Source organism: Ixodes scapularis, unplaced genomic scaffold (assembly GCF_016920785.2).
Source record: "Ixodes scapularis isolate PalLabHiFi unplaced genomic scaffold, ASM1692078v2 PGA_scaffold5__190_contigs__length_132052651, whole genome shotgun sequence".
NCBI classification, from domain to species: domain Eukaryota; kingdom Metazoa; phylum Arthropoda; class Arachnida; order Ixodida; family Ixodidae; genus Ixodes; species Ixodes scapularis.
Window position 1 is genome coordinate 36492336 of NW_024609880.1, and position 18638 is coordinate 36510973.

General features: G+C 45.1%; 1 protein-coding gene across 1 annotated transcript in view; it reads right to left on the reverse strand.

The window, feature by feature from the left end:
* Window positions 1-412: 412 nt before the first annotated feature.
* The window catches only part of LOC120839221 (estradiol 17-beta-dehydrogenase 8-like), a 604311-nt gene continuing 586085 nt past the window's right edge, over window positions 413-18638 (reverse strand). The window contains exon 3 of the mRNA XM_042293905.1: window positions 413-1421. Within this exon, the coding sequence (XP_042149839.1) occupies window positions 1020-1421 (402 nt within the window). The 3' untranslated portion in view covers window positions 413-1019. The remainder of the gene's footprint in view (window positions 1422-18638) is intronic.

An 18638-nucleotide genomic window follows, 5' to 3' on the forward strand; every position in this document is an offset into this window, starting at 1 on the left:
TAGGGTTCCGTGTTTCCAGATAAATCTAAAAAAATCCGAAAAACACTCGCCGCTAAATTTTCCCCCAATTCGGATTTATCCGGAAAACTCAGAATTTCGAGGTCACAGCGACAAAATAAGCATAAAAAAAGACAGAGTTTTACAACTAAACTTTAATTAATAATAATTGGGGGTTGTGTGGATATTTATACAGTGTGCACCCTTTCAAAGTCACGAGTCACTCGCTGTAGATGAGAAATTTAACCAGTGCAGTACAACCACTAGCCTGGAGTCTTTAACGTGCACCTCACAGTAGTGATACACTATCGCACGCCGGTACGATGCTCATCCAGATCGAAACAGGCAGGGGTGGGGATTGAGCCCAGGATCCCTGGGTTCTGCAGCGCGAGCTTTCGCTCCACATGCCCCGAGCTGGTGTGAGCTAGCCCACTCAGCCACCGATTCCCCCCATTAAACTTTATAAGAGCACAAACTCAGTGGTCCCGAGGAGATTTCACTTATGTTTCCTTTGAAATCTAACTACTGACAAAATGGGCTTCCCTTTTAGCACGTCAAGGTTCCTTCAGGACAATCGGTGATGGTACCTTATTTATTTCGTTCATGAAATTTCTGAATTTTTTTTTTTTATTTCACTGAGTAAAATAAGCTTTGAATTTCAAAGAATTGGGAATGTAACAAGAATAAACTATGGTTAACCCCAAATCCCTAGCAAAAAAACAAACTCGAAAAACACCCTCCGCATTTCACGAGAAATAATCTCCAAAAACACGGAATCCTACCTATAACCATTCCGAGTTCAAATGGGGCGATTTTACTAATGGCTTGCACAACATTAACTTGACCGACATCCTGAATTCTCTAAACAGGGAAACCTTTTTTAAAAATAAGAGTCACCCCCATCCTTGGACCAGTCTTCAACACAACTCAAGACATGCATCCACTCCGAGGGGTCGTCTTCCTTTCCTAGCCCCTCTTCCCAAAGGCAACGTCGGTAAAAGGTTACGTCCGACCGAGCGACCTCACATGAACATTCCCCCGGTGACTTCCAACACGGAACCCGTCACGTAGGAGCTCCTTGGTGAACAGAGGAACAGGACGGCCTCAGCCACTTCCTCCGGCGTTCCTTTTCGCCCCAGGGGAATGCAGGGTAACAACTTGGCCATGACCCTTTCTGGCACCTGGGCCACCATGGGAGTGTCGATGAAGCCAGGCATGACCGCATTGCAGCGGATGTTGTGCCTCGCAAGTTCGAGGGCAACCGTCTTGGTGAATCCCACGACTCCCGCCTTGGAGGCGGCGTAGTTGCTCTGACCCATGTTGCCGGTCTTGCCGATGATGCTCGAAAGGTTCACAATGGATCCCTCCTGGACATTCTGTGACACCATCTCGCGTGCAGCGGCCTGCGTCACCAGGTAGGTGCCCTGCGAGGATGAAATGTCGGTGAGACTGACGTATGGATGACAAAAAACAGGGATGAAACTCATGAGATACACGGGAGCAGCTGAAACAGCTCTTTTGGAGCAGGTTGGGACCAGCTAAAACTACATTCTGGAGCAGGCTAGGAGCAGCTCAGATCAGTTTTCACTGCACTTCAGCTTGTGTCTTCGACAAGCACGGGAGCAATTTCAATTGTGCTTAGCAGCACAGATGAACATTAGTGGTGAGGGACCTAGGTAGATGGGATAACAGTGTAACAGATGAGAAAACTTGAAACTTTGTGAGCCTTAACGAGAACCAAAAAGCAAGTACCATATATTTCTGACGATAGTGTCCTTGATATTTTCTGAGTGGCTTTGAGCTACTCAAAATGCAAACCAGCACTCCTTATCGCACAACCCACACGTGCTCGACATAGTAATTACTAATTACATGTGCGAACCACGTGACGCGCGTAAGCAATGGACGTGCAGTTGCGCGGAGGAACAGGGCAACAAATTTCGAGTTTATCCTATTGTGCAACTCAATATTGAACCAGCACACTACGATTAATGGAGCTATTGTATTCAAAGTGATAAGCAGGAGCAAGGTTAAAGTATGCCGAGCAGATCTACCGCTCGCGTGAAAGCTGCTGGCCGGCAAGGTCTCGGATCGGACCGCGTTTCAGTTCTATTCAATAATGATTTACCTAGCGGGAATGCGGTTCCAACCTTTAACGATGAAGTTCTGAAAGGAATCTTTTGTTCGTTTGTTTTTAACTGGCTGACGTCCGGATCCCAGGCCGCAGAGCCTCAGGCAATCTGACACTTAACGACTCGACCTCACCTCGGCCAACTTGCTTAACTGCTTATGGTTGAAGAATAACAATCCAGTCGCAGGTGGTGTAGCGCTTGGAATCCGACCCCAGAGTTTTTTTGTGCACTTCCAACTCGGGATACACAGGGAGAATAAACAGAACAAAGGATTGCAAGGTCGATCAAGCTAAACGCATTGATTGTTGCCATTCGAGTCGATAGAAACCGAAACCAAGACAAAAACAATTTTTTTGGCGCATGTTTTACGATTTTTTGCATAATGGCACGAGGTTGGCTGTGGCGAAGTTTCCGCAACATGGCGCAGGATGGCACAGACAAATGCGCCTAGCGCAAAATGATGCAAATGGCACAGCCGTTCCACCCCTGAGAAAAGACACGTCAAACACTGTTCTGTCCTGTGCATGGCACACAAGTGAAGGAGAGGAAGAAATAAGGCAAGGTGTGAGGGAGTGATCACATGTACGACAAAGCTCCACCCCCCCACACCTGCTCCTCGATCCAGAGCATGCATCATCTTGGACGTGGGTTCATTGTTTGTTGAAATGTGTCTGGTAGTTGTTAGTCGACAAAAAAACAATGTACCCTTTAAAGTCTTTCTCCTTCCTGTACTTGTAGGCTCAGTAGTTGGTGGAAAAAAAATAGAAGATTTAACAAAAACCATAGGAGAGGTAAAACAACCGTGGTTTGAACTAGCAGACGATGCTTGCGTTCCGCGCCTGACCCTGAGGTCACTGCTCCCTAAGCTGGAGGAGCAGACGACGATTTTGCTTACTCTGATTGGATGGAGACAGTGGGTAGAGACGAAGGCAGTTAGCCTTTGTGTCAACTCACTATCCTTCTAATCGGAGCTCAGGCCTTTGATGTCTCCAAACCCTCCGCACAAGAAGCAGATGAACTGGCATGTTCTCCGCATATATGAATGTTTCATCTAATCCTGGTTACTGAGTATCTTTTTTTATAGTGTTGAAGGAGTGCCAACTTGCCTCATTTTTTTTTCGCTTTGATTGGACCTTACTAGCCTTCATGCATGTCCATTTGTTTATTTTTATCCGACACCTCTAATCTTATACAAAGCTACAAGGATGCATCAGTTTCCAATAAGGATGGGGGTATAGCCAATGTGACCAGAGATATACCTTCTAGAGCTGGGCATCAATTAAAAAGTTGAACCCTACTAATTGACACCCTTTAATCGATTAATTGGTTTCATTCATTTATATGCATATTTTTTTTAAGAAGATTGAATTAAAAGTTTTTGCCTTTGCTGGATAAGTGAAAATATGGTGCTGTGTACGATTTCAGATTTAAATCAACCTTGATGTGTAGTTGAGAACAGTTGAGACAATTACACTCACAAATTATTACTTTAGCCAAAGAGGCCAAAAGGTTTGTTGACATTCTCCAGCATTAGCGAACTCCTTTGATTCTTCACAATGGTCCCTGCTGTGATAAATGGGTATTCGTGCAGTGTTGAGGTGACTGGGACAAGCATAACCTTCTTCAATTGTTTGGAGCTAAAAATTTTGCCCCTACATTTTACTTTAGGTCAGAATGTCACATAAAGTTGGCCTTCACACAGGTGTACTCGCCCATGTCTGAATGGTGAAAGCATTCAATTTTGACTTTTGTTTGTCAAATTTACCAATTTACCAGCTTAAAAAGAATAATTGTGATTAAAGCCTTAAAGAGGCCCAGCAAGGACTGTTGTACTGGTTTTTAATTTGCACCGAACCTGAGCGCAATGAACATAAAAACTTAATGAAACTTTTCTTTTCTCGAATTTCGCTTTATTTTAAAAGTTATAGGCAAATTGAAATTACAAAAACCAGCAAAAAATGACCTCCTTCATGACGTCCTGGGTTGCTTGAGTGGCTGCGAACTAGAGAAAAGGTACTGAGCTCAGCGAGAGCTCACGGCTCTCGCACTCCGTGTCGACGGCGCAAAAGGGCGCCACTAAAGAATGTTCTGGATAGGCTGTATGCAGCGGGCAGCCAGAGTGGCTCTCATTGCATTTGCTGCGCGATTAAACACTAATTTGGCATGACACTTCATTGGCCACAAATGACACCAAACACGGGGTAAAGATCAGTTCAGAATGGGAGCCACTTTGCGCTGCCATACCACGAAACAGCCAAACCGCAAGACAAAGCTGCTCGCCGAAGGCCTTGGGAACGCTCGGAGCCAGTCGGATCCTCCAGTCGATACGACCGCAGGGCCACCTGATCCTACTACTTCTTTCTAGCATGCGCTGCTTTTTTTATCGCTTGGTGGCGGGTATGTCGACGGGTCATTTCTTGTTTCCGTACCTTCTAAACTGCATTTGTTTCTTTTCTGATCTAAAATACTGAACAAAAACTACTTTTATAAATAATTGAAACGGTTCGCGCCACTTATATTTTGTATTTTGACTAAAAAAAATGCTTTTAGCGGCTCTAACCAGAAGTAAGCCCAGGACAAAATATGTGACATATTTTGGCTGGGCTTACTTCTGGTTAGAGCTTTAGGCATTGCGGGTCGCCCTTGTAGGTGGAGGAGGTTTCCACGTCGTCCGGTTAAAATATGATGAACTGATATCCAGTGCCCGCTGGGTTGCCCGAACCTCAAAAGACGTGGAAACCGCAAAAAAGGTAGATGCTTAAATATGATTGCAAGGTCCCTTCAAGGGGCCCTGCAATCATATGTCAGCGTCTACCTTTTTTGCGGTTTCCACGTCTCCTGAGGTTCGGGCAACCCAACAGGCACGGAGAGAGTAACTAAATATCAGTGCATCATATTTAAACCGGACGACGTGGAAACCTCCTCTACCTACAAGGGCGCCCCGCAGTGCTTAAAGCGCACAATATGTGACGTCTTTGGTCCTGGACTTCCTACTGGTCAAAGCCGCTAAAAGCTTATTTTTAGTCGAAATACAAAATATATGTGGCGCGAACCATTTCAATTATTTATAAAAGCAGTTTGTGTTCAGTATTTTAGATCAGAAAAAAAAACAAATGCAGTTTAGAAAGTACAAAAACAAGAAATGACCCATCGACATACCCGCCACCAAGCGGTGGAAAAGGCGGCGCATACTAGAAAAGTGCAGTGGGATCAGGCACCAACGAGCGACGAGCGTAGAAAGGTCCCGGATGTATGCAGCAGCACTGCGGTCGTATGGACTGGAAGATCCGACCGGTTCTGAGCGTTCCCAAGGCCTTCCGCAAACAGCTTTGGCTTGCAGTTTGACCTTTTGGTAGTATGGCAGCATCTGATCAGCATATTGCAACTAGGTAACAGAATGTAAAAGCTGTGCAAACGAGGTTGAGAAGCCATTTAAAAGACCGCTTGGCACATGAAGGTTCCCGGTTTTGCCACAAGATGGTGTGGGCAAGCTAGGAAAACTCGTTGTCACATTCAAACTCACTTTGTCTTGAACAGTACACGGTGCCTATACTCCGCGACAACTTTTCTTGGCAATGCATTGGAAGGTACAGGCATGCGTTCCGTCTCTCACATTGAGTGCAGTAAAGCTGTGCGCGGGCTCTCCTCCTCTTCCCGCTTCCGGGGGGAGGAGGAGAGCCCGCGCACACTCAAAATGGGAGGGGGAACACAGGCCTGTACCTTCCACTGCATTGTCAAGAAAAGTTGTCGCGGAGTATAGTCGACAGGCTGTGACGTCACCTTAGATTGCTTTGGCAGAGCGCTATGGATGGCATCGAACAAGCATAACAGCCCTAACAGTGTCATACCTTGAGGTTGACCGTGTTGACACTGTCGAATGCCTCCTCAGTCATGTCAAGGAGAAAGCTGTCCCGGGTGATCCCGGCACAGTTTACGACAACGCTGACAGGGACGGAGTAAAGCTTCTTGATGTCCCCGAACAAGGTCTGCACGGAATCTGAGGAGCCTACGTCGACCTCCAGTGCATGATGTTCGTGTGCACCTGAAAATAAATACATGAACACTGTTTGAAATACTGTTAAACTATTAACGGTATATTTAGAGGTGTGTTCAAACCAACGTATGAAACTTGATCCACTTCATTCGCATGGCAAAAACGGCTGCCAGGTATGATTTGTAAGCAGTGATAGAATGCAGGCGGCAAGCTGGTAATTAATCGACATCTTGTAAACCCTGAGATGGGGTTTACAAGGGAGATGGGGGCCATGTCACTCTGGAGGGCAGTATTGCCCTTAGGAACTCGGAGGAACCAATCGAGGGTATTTCTCCTCTGCATGGGAGCTCGTGCACGTTGATGTCCTTGGACATCAAGGATTTATATTATTTTTTAGATAGCATGTTGTTGCTAGAAAGGGTTAGGAAGCTTTTAGAAAAAAATTTAGTCTCTTTTCAGGCCAAAGTGGGTATCTCGGTAGATGCAGTACTGGAGCTTCTGACGTGCTATCTGAAGGCAACTGTGCTTAACTTTAATGGTGACTGTTATATACAGCGGAAAGGTGTTTGCATTGGTTTGGCGGCGGCTCCCGTGTTGACTGAGTTTTATCTGAAAACTCTTGACAAGAAAATAACAGATTTTGTTGGCTCTTTGGGTGGTGAAAGGATTGTGGTTCGGAGGTTTCCTGATGACATCTCGGTTTGTGCTCCGAATCAGCTTTCTGCTACTGAGATCCATGACTTTACTTTGACCGCTGCACCGGAATTGAAATTCACCTCCGAGTCAGTCAAAGACAGAAAGTTAAAGTTTTCGGACTTGCAACTATTTAATAAAAAGGGGCTTTGCTGGTCTTAAGGGAGGGAAACTGTCAAAAGGGTTCTTTCTAGATGGAGGGGTCATCCTAAACTTGTTGAAGGGGAGGTGGCGAGATCTTTAATTGGCAGTGTACTGAAGAAATCTTGTTTTCATTGTGTTGGTAACGCTTTCGGCGTTCAAATCATACGTTTACTGTCGGCGGGTTATAGTTTAGATTTTATCGTTTCTAGTGCACGTAGACTGCTTGTACGTGCATTGGTGACCGCTGAGAGGGTTCAAGGTGGAACCTTTGCTGTGATTCCTTATTTTCATGGTTTTTCTCATAGCCTAAAAGCCTTGGGTGCAAAATTTAACTTCAATGTGGTTTTTAAGACGCACTTTCGTTTAGACAAACTCACCCCGTTTACCTTCCGACGTGAGGGATGTTGCGGGAAAAAACACAGAGATCCCTCAGTCTCCTGTGTCGCAGAGGCGGTCTGCAAGATCCACTTTGACTGCGGATTGTGTTATGTTCATCAGACAGGGCGTTGTTTGAATGACCGTCTTACGGAACATAAAAGGTGTGTAAAAAATATGGCGCAAAGTTCTAAGTTGGCAAATCATATTAGTTCTTGTAATATTCGTTCCCCTCTTTGGGAGGAAACTTCCGTTCTGTGTAACGAAAAAGAATTGTTTAGAAGGCTAATTAAGGAGACCTTGTGCATTCGCGAGCGGGGAAATTGTGTGAGCCAGCCGTCCTTGGTTATCAGTGATCAGATGAAAAAGTTTTTGCTTTTGTGAGGGGGGCTTCGTAAACTTGAAGGGGGGGAACAGGGAGGAGAAAACCGGGAAGCGTTTGCTTGGAAGTAGGAAATGGGGATTAGGCTTTAGCGTTTTGGAAGTCGCCTTGTGTGTTGACTTTGGGGCTGTTGTTGCTTGGATGGTCGGCTACCTTTCCGAAAGTGTTGGAGCTGGGGAGTGGCTCAGGCTGTCTGGGGCGAACTTGTTGCCGTCTTGTTTATGCATTTCAGTTCTTTTTTGCCCCTTCTCTTTTCCTTTTGTCTGAAAGTCTATTTATTGGTATGCTCATATCAATAAAATTCAGCTGCGTTTGAGATTTTGTTGTGTTTGTCCGTTTTTTTATTGTTCCCATCTCAGGTTTACAAGATGTCCGGTATGATGTTTTTAGTCTTCGTTGGTCTTCGTTAAAAGTTGTTTCCAGGAAAAATATGAAAACTTCAAGACCTTACATACAATAGAAAGCACTCATAAACGACCAAACGTCATCGACATCATATACAGGCAACCTTGTTCTGCCTTGTGCATGTCTGCAAACTTAACTTGTTATCTGAATGATGCTTGTCTGCAGTCATATCTTCGGTTCTTTTTAACCTTAAACATTTACGCTCCGAAAGTGCCATTAGTGCATGAGCTGTGGTTTTTGTTGTTTCATGTACTGTCATTTTCTCTCAGCTCACAAACCGTGAATTGGACTCCAAAATTCTCTACAATAAACAGGATGACAAGGTTTTCCCCGCGTCGCTCATGTTGAATCGTTAAGGGAAGATTCTGCAAGCTTTACGGACGTTTTCTATCTAAAGCTTAGCAACGTCCGAGATAGAATTTTCGGGCTTTTATTTCTGATTAGACGGCGAAGACTTTTTGGAAGTTGTGCGTGGACGCGGACATAAATGCAGCTAATGACCCCAGTGAACTCAAAGTATGACTGTTAACCTGGGATCAGTAACGGTCGTCACGCAGCAGTGATTAAGCGGCCGAGATGGTCATGTAAACCTTACAGCCTGGATTGAAGAGGGTCCATCTCAAAGCATGGGGAGCGTTTGCGAGTTAGTGGCGGACACCTCCTGCGGCGATCGGTCTCGAGTGCGTATGCGCTGCGTTGTCGCGTGGCAATGAGGAAAGCAGGAGAAAAGGCGGAGACGTTTTCAGACGATCAACGCTTTCATCACCTTCTCGCAGCTCGCATTGCGAATGCGGCCCATAAATCACGTGACCCCAACAAGCAGTTCTAAACTCTCAGTAATACAAGCTCTCTACTCGTCGTAAACAGTTACAGGCAGTCATGCTTAAACGCCAATGTCCAGTAGCCTAAGCACTGGGCCGCCGATTCCCCAGGCGTTTCGAGCCGTGAGACGCGAAGAGCTCTGATTACGGGATGTTTTCAATCCGTCGAGCGCAATGCGCCAAGCATACCTACAAACTTGTCACGAGAAGTATGCAAGACGGCAAGGATTTTAACATAGGGGGGTTGTGTTTTCCCGCTACCGGAGATCGCCCCACATCTCACCGGGGAGATCTTGGATGGTTGTCGCGGCGCCTTGTTTGTTTTTGTCGGCGGCGACGATGCGAGCTCCTTCCTGGGACAGTGCCTTGCAGACCGCCCTTCCAATGCCGCTGCCGCCACCGGTGACCAGCGCAAGGCGTCCGGCCAGCGAGATACCCGCCGAAGTGCTGCCAGCCATCACTTCTAACTTCTAACTTGTAACACGCTTCTCGGGGAAAGGGCCGTGGATGTGACAGTAGCAGGCTGCAGTGTCCTTTTCCGAAGGATCGCACAGCTCGTCGACCACTTTTCGCAGATGGGACTAGAGCACTATATAGCTCCTACGGAGCAGAGTAGCGCAATCCTTTGAACCCCGTGTTTTGCCGACAACATGGCCGACAGAGCGGCTCGGCGCGAGTCACGTGGTACTCAGGGTTCCAGGAGGCGGCCAGCCCTATGGGAGAATACATGGAGATCGATACAACACGGCTGATTAAAAAATGAACGGCGAGTTCACACTTTTCAAAACTAGTCTGCCGTGAAGCTAGTAAAGCACTAAACACTTTATCAAAGTTTTAATAATATCGGATGCGTGTGCAAATTTTGAGAAGGCAATTCCCAAGGCAATGGCGTTTGAAGCAGACGATTCTTGCTCGCAGCGGAGATGGGCTTTTCGGGTTGGCCGGAGCGGGTCACGTGAAAGGTGTGACGTCGCCGTGTCGTCTGCTGCATGATGCCGCTCAAGCAATTTTTTAAAAAAAGTCAGGTCCTTGCGGGGCACAAAACTTAGCACAAATTATTCTGAAATGTTCCATTATTATGTCAAAAACAATTGCCACTCCGTACACCACCACAATACTGAAGAAACAGCGATTGTCTCACGTTCTCCATGCATTTCTGACCGCAGTTGGAACCTCCGGGCGTTCGCCGCTAGTCGCCGAGAGACGGCGTTCTAGATTGCGCTACTCTGCTCCGAAGGAGCTATATAGTGCTCTAGATGGGACAAGATTCAACGGTGACCAGAAGATAAGGGCGACAAAACTTCCTCATACCCTTTTCCAAAGTTTATGAATTGAATTGGATTGGATTGGATTCTCCTATGCCGCCAAGCCAACCTACCCAGTGTTTGCGGCATGGGAGCAGGCTCATCGCTGTTTTTGGAGAATAGAAAAATCTCTCTGTTTCGGTTTCGTTAAAAAATGTTGAAATGTATTTGCAATGTCTGTTTTTTGCTCGCCTAAAAATAGCGAATGTTTTGGAAGGAATAAACAGGTGTCTAAATCTCCACAAAAATAAACTATGCATCGCCGGACGCTCAGTCTCCGCCCAAATGTAAAGCTAGAGGACTTACGAGCAGACTCCAAAGAAAGTTTCAAAACTTACCGGCATCTGTTTGAAACGTTTTAAAACCGATTTTCAGAAATGTTTGGTGCAAGGGGGGGGGAAGTGTTGAGATACGAGAAAAGGGGGTAAATGTTCATGCGCACTATTATTCACCCTAATAGGGGAAAAGAAAAGATTTGGTGCAAAAATGGAGGAAAATCAAATCTGCGATTGCATGGACTTAAAGGGACACTGACACCCCCAAAAACATTAGTTTTCTTATTTTTTGCCAGACGATCCATTATGGTGTCAGAAGACTACCCAATCGATAGTTTGCTACAGCGTCAGGTATATTTTATAATAAAGTAAAAAAACTCAACTGCTCGAAACCGAAACCGAAACTGGACTGGGGAGGAAAAAGAAATGTTACCGAAAATCACGTAACTGTACAACTTTCTTTTTTTTTTATATATATAATCAATATATTTTCAGCATATTAGAAGCCACAAAATATCATACTCTCTGTCTCCTTTTAGTATTGAATGTGTGCCTTCGATGACCCACGACTTTGATTATCTTTGGTGGTTGTGTCTAAAACATAGAAAACGTCACGTGACCACGGAGAAGAGGGTGAGCGCAACTCAAACTGGCCGGTGCTCGATCGGCGGTTTTCGGGCGGAAAGAAAACGAATTGCGAGTCGCTAATTGTGTTCTGGTAAGTTGGGGTCTCATATTCCATGTACAAATAAAAATGTTAGCTAGCTTAAATACCCTGTCAGTGTCCCTTTAAAAGGGCACTGACAAGGTATTTATGCTCGCCAAGTTTTTTATTTGTACCTGACATATAAGAGTCCGATTACCCAGAAAACAATTCGCGGATCGAAATTCGTTTTCTTTCGACCCGAAAACCGCCGATCGAGTACCGACCAGGAGTTGCGCTCACTCTCTTCTCCGTGGTCGCGTGACGTTTTCTGTTTTAGACACAACCACCAAAGATAATCAAAGTCGTGGGTCATCAAAGGCGCACACACAAAATTAAAGATAAATAAAAAAAGGATACCCATTTTTTTTTTTTTTTGCGACTTCTAAAAATTTGAAAATACGTTGATAAAAAAAAAAATAGTTGCACAGCCACGTGACTTACGCCAACTCTGTCCTCCTCTATATTTTTTCTTTCATCCCAGTCCAGTATCGGTCTCGGTTTCGAGCAGTATTTTTTTTTCTTACTTTATAAAAAATATATGTGAGACTGTAGCCAAATATTTATTGGGTAGTCTTCTGACACCATAACATAATTAATCGCCGGGCAAAATATTTTAAAAAAATTAGGGGGCAAAAGGGTAAGGGGGGGGGGGGGTGTCAGTGTCCCTGTAACCGAGAAGGTGGGGGAGAGGAGGAGACGAGAGAGCGCGAGGACGTCAGAACGCAGAGCTCTGATTCGAATGATTAGTGGGTAGAGCTAAAGCTAGCTACATTTGCTTCCACTGCACTCGCCGAACGCCTTCGAATACGAAAGCCCAGGGATGGGCAGTATTTCAAATACAAGTATTTAAAATACGTATTTCAAATACTTTGTGTATTTTGCATTTGTATTTAATTACAAATCGGGTAATGTATTTGACGTGTGTATTTAAATACTAAAACGTGGATATTTCAGATACAATTGTAATTAAATGCAATTTTGTGATCGAAAATACATCCCTCAAATTTACTGTCACTGCCCAGAGCAGGAAGAAAACTACGTTTTGCACCGATTGCACTGTCTCTCAATCAAGCACAAGCGTTTAGTGACTTTGTGATTACGGTGCCAGTCCAGGGCAAGAATAGTGACGAAATCGACGTTCACAGGCAGCCTGGCTCACAAGTAGCTGTGACAACTTGTGATGCTTTCCGGCCTGATTTCCATCCATATTTTTGCCTGGAACATTCTAAATGCGCGGGTCGTCCAGATTTTCGTAACTGGTGCGAGTTGCAACAATAAAAAATTCTCTAGCTTGTGCTGCGCGTTTTGGTAGTCTCAGTTCTTTGTTGGTCTATACCAAAATGTAATCGACAAAAAAGCTGCTTGAAACTCTGTACTTTTTTCACCTATTACGTCCAAGCTGATTACATTTTTTGTGATTATATTTCTATTACGTTACTAGAGCCTCGCACACTAACTCCCGAGTGTGCGATGCAAAATTAAAATGAGATACCAAGAAACATGTCGCAGGTGCCCTGAAGTCGCTAACGCAAATTTTGAGGAATGTATTTGGAAAAGTATTTGAAGGAGACCAAATACATTTGGTTGTATTTGTATCTTGTACTTAAATGCTTCTTTTTGGAAATGTAATTAGATTTGTAATTAAATGCGCTTTTGACGAAGTATTTTGTATTTGTATTTCGATATATATTTGCATGTATTTGGCCCATCCCTGCGAAAGCCAAACGCCGGACGCCGGCATTCCGCGTTCTTACGCGTTCGACGAGTGCACTGGAGACAAAGGCGGCTCGCTTTAGGTCCACCCACTAATCATTCCAACCGGAGCTCGGCGTTCTGACGTCCTTGCGCGCTGTCCTCTCCTCCTCGCCTCCGAGGCGCACACTCCGGCGTTGAGCTTGAGCGCAGCGAACGCAGCGTAGCGCAGAACGTGTGCCTTTCATTGGCCGGCGGCGACCAGGAATTCGATATCTGCGACCAATCAGCATATGTATGCGCTGCGCTAAGCCGCGTTTGCTACGCACAGCGTCGGAGTAAAGAGCGGACACTGCCAGCGGCCCAGATAGACCAGTGACAGCCAGCACTCCCACGTGCTCCTAGCAGGCGGCATTAAGCATAACCTTGTTCCGGTTCCGGTCAAGTTAGTTTCGGTTTCGGTTGGGGATTTCTGCTCCGGTTTCTCCGGTACCCTTCTCTTTCATCCTCGCCTCCCTCCTCGCTAGGCTCTCGGAAGCTACTCAACTCCCAAAGCCGATTCTTTTTTTTTCTTTTTTTTTTTTTAATGTTGACGCAGTTTTGTTTGAATTTTTACGATAGAATTCGTCCAAATGCATCAAACAAAATTTTTACTTCACAAAACAGAGGTGTATATCTTGTTCGTTTGCTTTTTTCTACTGTTGAGCATTGAAGTTACACAATCTCCGCATTGACTCCTGACTGGTGGAGCATTTTGGGGTCAACAACAGAAAGTGATTCGAAAATGTTTTATTGGTCCACATTCGTATATGCATGGTTTACTTCAGACGCTCTGTATGTTTTATATAAAAAAAAGATGCAAAAATAAATGAATATGAAGGAGTTCGGCATATCGTACACTTCGTAATAGTATAGATTTTTTAGAGGAACCACATTAACAAAAACTTTCCACGGGGCACATGCTGAACGATCCCTTCGCTTTCAGGACGACTCGGGCACAGGAAGTAAGTACAGAAATAAATAAGACATCGCTATCATCACCAGTTAATTGGCACAGCCTGAAACACACTGTGGGAGAGCCATTACTAAACAATGACAACTCTATTCAGTCTGACAAGATTCAACGTCCCTAAACATTCCCCAAAATACATTTGATCAGAAAGGAAGTTTGGCGTAAAAAAGCGGCTAAAAAACTATGGACTGTGGATACAAAAGTGGGTAGATTTTCTTTCGAATCTATAGCCTCTATACAATATTTTTGTAGACATTCTGTAGAAAGTGGATCAATACTTTAGCAAGGTGGCCGTAATACATATTTGTTGGAAATAACTGAAATAAATGTTTGGAGTTCAAGGTGCACCGCTCAATTAGTAAGCACGTTCTGTTCTTAATTTGGCAACCACCTCCGTTAATACACTATTAACTCTTAAACTTGTCTAGTTGTTTACCAGCCACTGTAGAGTGCAACCACACTTTGTCCAAGTTCCGGTTAAGAAATAGAACATGCCAACAGAAGCGTATTCTACAAAACGTTTAAAAAAAAAAAGATTTGTGGCACTCTGATCAAAGTTAAACTACCCAGTCCTGAAAGTGTGTGATACAAAGCAGCACACACTCCTCGAACATGCGCCACATCCTCTATTACGGCAGGAAAGCGATTTTCTAGTTGTTGAATGGAATTAAATGCAACCTATGATAATACTATTAGTTCCCGAAGAGTTTTCCAGGCACCATTGTATGCTTTCAGCACATGAAAGTACTGGTGAGGCCTGGTCGAGTTTAGACTCCTCCCTCAGCAGCTGAGAACAGCCACAACTGTGGGTTGTCTGTTCAATGAAATGCTTAATCAAATAGCTCCAACGTAATAAGTGGATGAATAATCAATTATGTTAGACCTGATGTTTGATGTCAGCTGAGAAATATCCTCTAGTGGCGGGAAGTTATCAATTGGAAGACATTCCACGTTGTCTGCAATTGAACTTTCATGGTGCAAAAATATTGGCAACTCCTTGGGGAGGTCAGCCTTGTCATCCTCTATGTTTCCATGGTTCGACAGTTTGAACAGTTTCTTTATTTGTTAGTGTTTTAGTCCTGAGGTTAACTGATACACATTTAGGTTTGTATTGCAGCCCAGCATGTCATATAGCTCCAAATATGCTCTCAAGTGGGTCTTGCTGCAGGCGTTGTCTAAGTAAGAACTTAAAGTCATGGCTGTTTGAAATCTCCTCCCAGAGCATGAGGACACTCTTTATAGCAACTTACCACCCTATGATGGTTTGTGGCTACCTCCTACTTTGGACTTCCATGCTGAAATCCATCCGAGTTGCTGGTGAAGGCCCCGAGTACCTCAGATTCCCCTTTCAGAGTGGCATGACGCAACTTCTGCCCTGTCTTCTTGAATTGTGAGCCATTTACACAATCAAAAAGTCTGTCCATCCTATCGCAGAAATAAGCTGTCGCCATGACTGCCTCAGGAAGCTCCTTGGCATAAACAAGGGATAGGACTGTGAGACAGACTGAGGCACTCAGTACCTGCGGCACGCTTTACTTTCATGTTACCCAAAGGGTTTTGAAAAATGGGTCTCTCAGTATGTTTCGGAGGCAACCGGAACCACATTTCATGAGTGGAACGATCAAGTTTAACAATCTGGGACTACTCAATAACCTTATTTTCAATGCAAAATGTATGTGCTTGAAGATTGTTTCTGGTTGTTTTGATGAGGTGCGGAACATCAAAGGTAAAGTAAGCAGGTTCGTTGTCAACTTCAAAAACGGCTTATCAACAGACCCACCAAGTTGGTTGGCCAAGCTTGTGTTCGAAGCCCCCTAATCACAGACCACAGCCTTTACTGTGAAGCCAACAGTCTTAAGCTCCTGCAATGAGAGGAATGAGGGGACTGCGGATAAAAGAAGACGCTGTTGAAGTGTACACGATAGTGTATGCAAGGGGCTGAACCCACCTCCTGGAAATTCCAGAGAGCACAACAACCAAGGCTCTATCTGCAGCACCGTTCAACGCCCTCATCTGTAAATCCATGAAATTTCGTGCGCATGGTCATAAGTAGGGTTCGGAGTTTTCGGTTTAAACCGATAAAAACCGATAAAAGTACGCCGAATCCATTTTCGGAAATTCGGTTTTAACCGGAAAAGGTCAGTTTTTAGGTTCGACAGTTTTGATTTAAACCGATAAAAACCGATAAAATTTCGTCCAATCCATTTTTTAAAATTCAGTTTTAACCGGAAAAGGTCACTTTGACCGTCCAGTCGTACCGCAGAGCCGTGGCGAGCGTGTTTTCAAACTCGTTGTGAGGAAGACTGACTGGATGCAAGCTCTGCATGTTGTGTTGTGCTTCAAAACGTCGCACCGTGTCTCTTTCGGCGATTTTGGCTCAGGCAGCGCGTCATCTCCACAGCCTGCCAGCGTCCAGTGTTAGCGTTGAGAGGGCGTTCTCGAAGCTCAGGGTCATATATTAACAGGAAAGAAATAGTGTGGATCAAGAAGGAGAACCTGCGAAAGTACATGTTTGTGTGTACTATAATGAGATCACGTATTCCTGATGTACAGAAGATGAGGTTCCATGTTTTTGGGGCATAGGCTTCATATCTGACTTGATTGTATTTCTGCGTTTTTTTTTCTTGTTTCTTTTACAGTTGCACACATTTGCCAAATGAAGTGTCCATTTCTTTTTCAATGTATCTGTGCCGTTATTTTTTGAGTGATCACAAATATCAGAGCTACGTACAAGGATCATCTGATCCGGTGTCCGTTGGATTTTATTTTATATTCACCGAAAAAAGCCGATAAATTTTTGCGGTCATAAATATACGCCAAAAAAAACCGAAAATTAAATTTTAAAATAAACACCGAAAAAAGTACGCCGAATTTCGAAAAAATAGAAACCGAAAACGCAGAACCCTAGTCATAAGTCAAGTTATTTACAAAACAATCTCATCGATAACCGAGGTGCACACACGACTGCAGCCCGACAGCCTGACGGAAATACCAGAGCGAGAAGCTCACGCCGCTCGGCTCGACATACTCACACCGAGCATGCGAGCACGCGGGCGGTCATGCGTCACCTTGTTTCAAAGGCGACCACACGCTGCGGCAGAAAGCACAGACGGACGGCACGCACGCACGGCACGGGCAAACGACGCTCGGACGAGCAGAGGCTTGCAGAATGATGCTGAGGTCACGGCGCGCAGGCAGGCAGGCGGGCAGGCCCACGGCAGGCCATGGCATTTTTGTGACGTGTTAGATTAAAACTATTTAGTCATTTTAAGTACTTTACATATTGCTAAAGCATCACAATTTAAAAAAATATATACTTCTCATAGAAAGAGTTCTAACTAATTTTAACCAAATCACAGTAAAGCGCCCCGTAGCGGAGGGCATTAAACGCACTATCTGGGCCGCGAATTGGCTTCTGCGTCCTCTCTTTACGTTTACTGTATTAAGCGCGAAACACATGTACGACGAAACTGTCCGATCCGACGTCCGACCGCGCAATACGACGGTCGGAGGCGAGGGTTTTCGTAGCATCGGAGAGCGTTGAAAACCCTCGCCTCCGACCGTCGTATTGCGCGGTCGGACGTCGGATCGGACGGTTTCGTCGTACATGTGTTTCGCGCTTTACTCTATGAGTCCGTTTCGTTCAGCCGTCCAGGCCGCGATTTCCGCAATATGACGCCATGTTGAGAATTACGCAGAGAATGCGCGAAGTACTGCCGATTCCCCGTGCAACTTTTTTTTTTATGTGAAAGCATTAACTGCTTTATGGAGCGAACCGGCGTTATCAGCTTTTGAAGCCGCGCCAAACGGCACCTAAATTCTCCTGTCCTATCGAGCGAAGCCTGTAGACAATAGCAGCGAATTGATGGATAAACTCCCAATGGCTGGGGCGCAGCGCAGCTCCAACGAACGCCACCCCACAGAGAAGCCCTCCAAATATTTGGTCGGGCTCTGCAGAAAGGTCGGCCGCAGAACCCGCAAGGAACCCGCCCGTCCAGCCTCAGCAGAAGTCGCCCAGTAGGGCTCAGTGCGGGTAGCAGCTTGTAGGAATTTTCGTATTTCTACACGTTAGTAAACTTAAATGTTTTGTGGTTTCTTTTTTTAGTCAACGCACGTGTAGCTTTTTAGAAATTACAAAAAAAAAAAAAAGATGGGTATCATTTTTTTTTTTTCTATCTGAGTGTGTGCTTTCGATGACTCAACACTTTGATTATATTTGGCGTGTGTGTCGAATAGCGAGTTTTACTGCACTCGTGCCGACGCGTGGCCACCCTGAGAGTGGAGCGCGTTCGTTCCGGCCGGCACTTCAGGAGTGGCTGCACTTTCCGAGTTCGTTTCAGCGACGGCACTCCACGCGTGCGTCCACTTGCTGCACCGCTGTACCGAGAAAAACGAGAGTGCGCCGGAATGCAATCTTGTGATTCTCGCCATGCGTCGCTCAAGCGAGGCAGGCGAGGTGAGAGAGCAGACGACGGGGAATCGTCTGCTACTGATCTGCTACGAACTGCCGGTCGCACAAAACTGACCCCCCCCCCCCCCCCCCTTGCACACACACACACAAAAGTGTTTTTTTTTTTTTTTTTTTGCTAAAATTTGCGTTTTCTGAGAGAGAGGATTGAACCCGACCTTGAATTGTGACTTTCTGCTATTACATGAAAGAGGCACTCGACAACACACATTTTCGCAAGTATTGAGTCGTTTCGTTG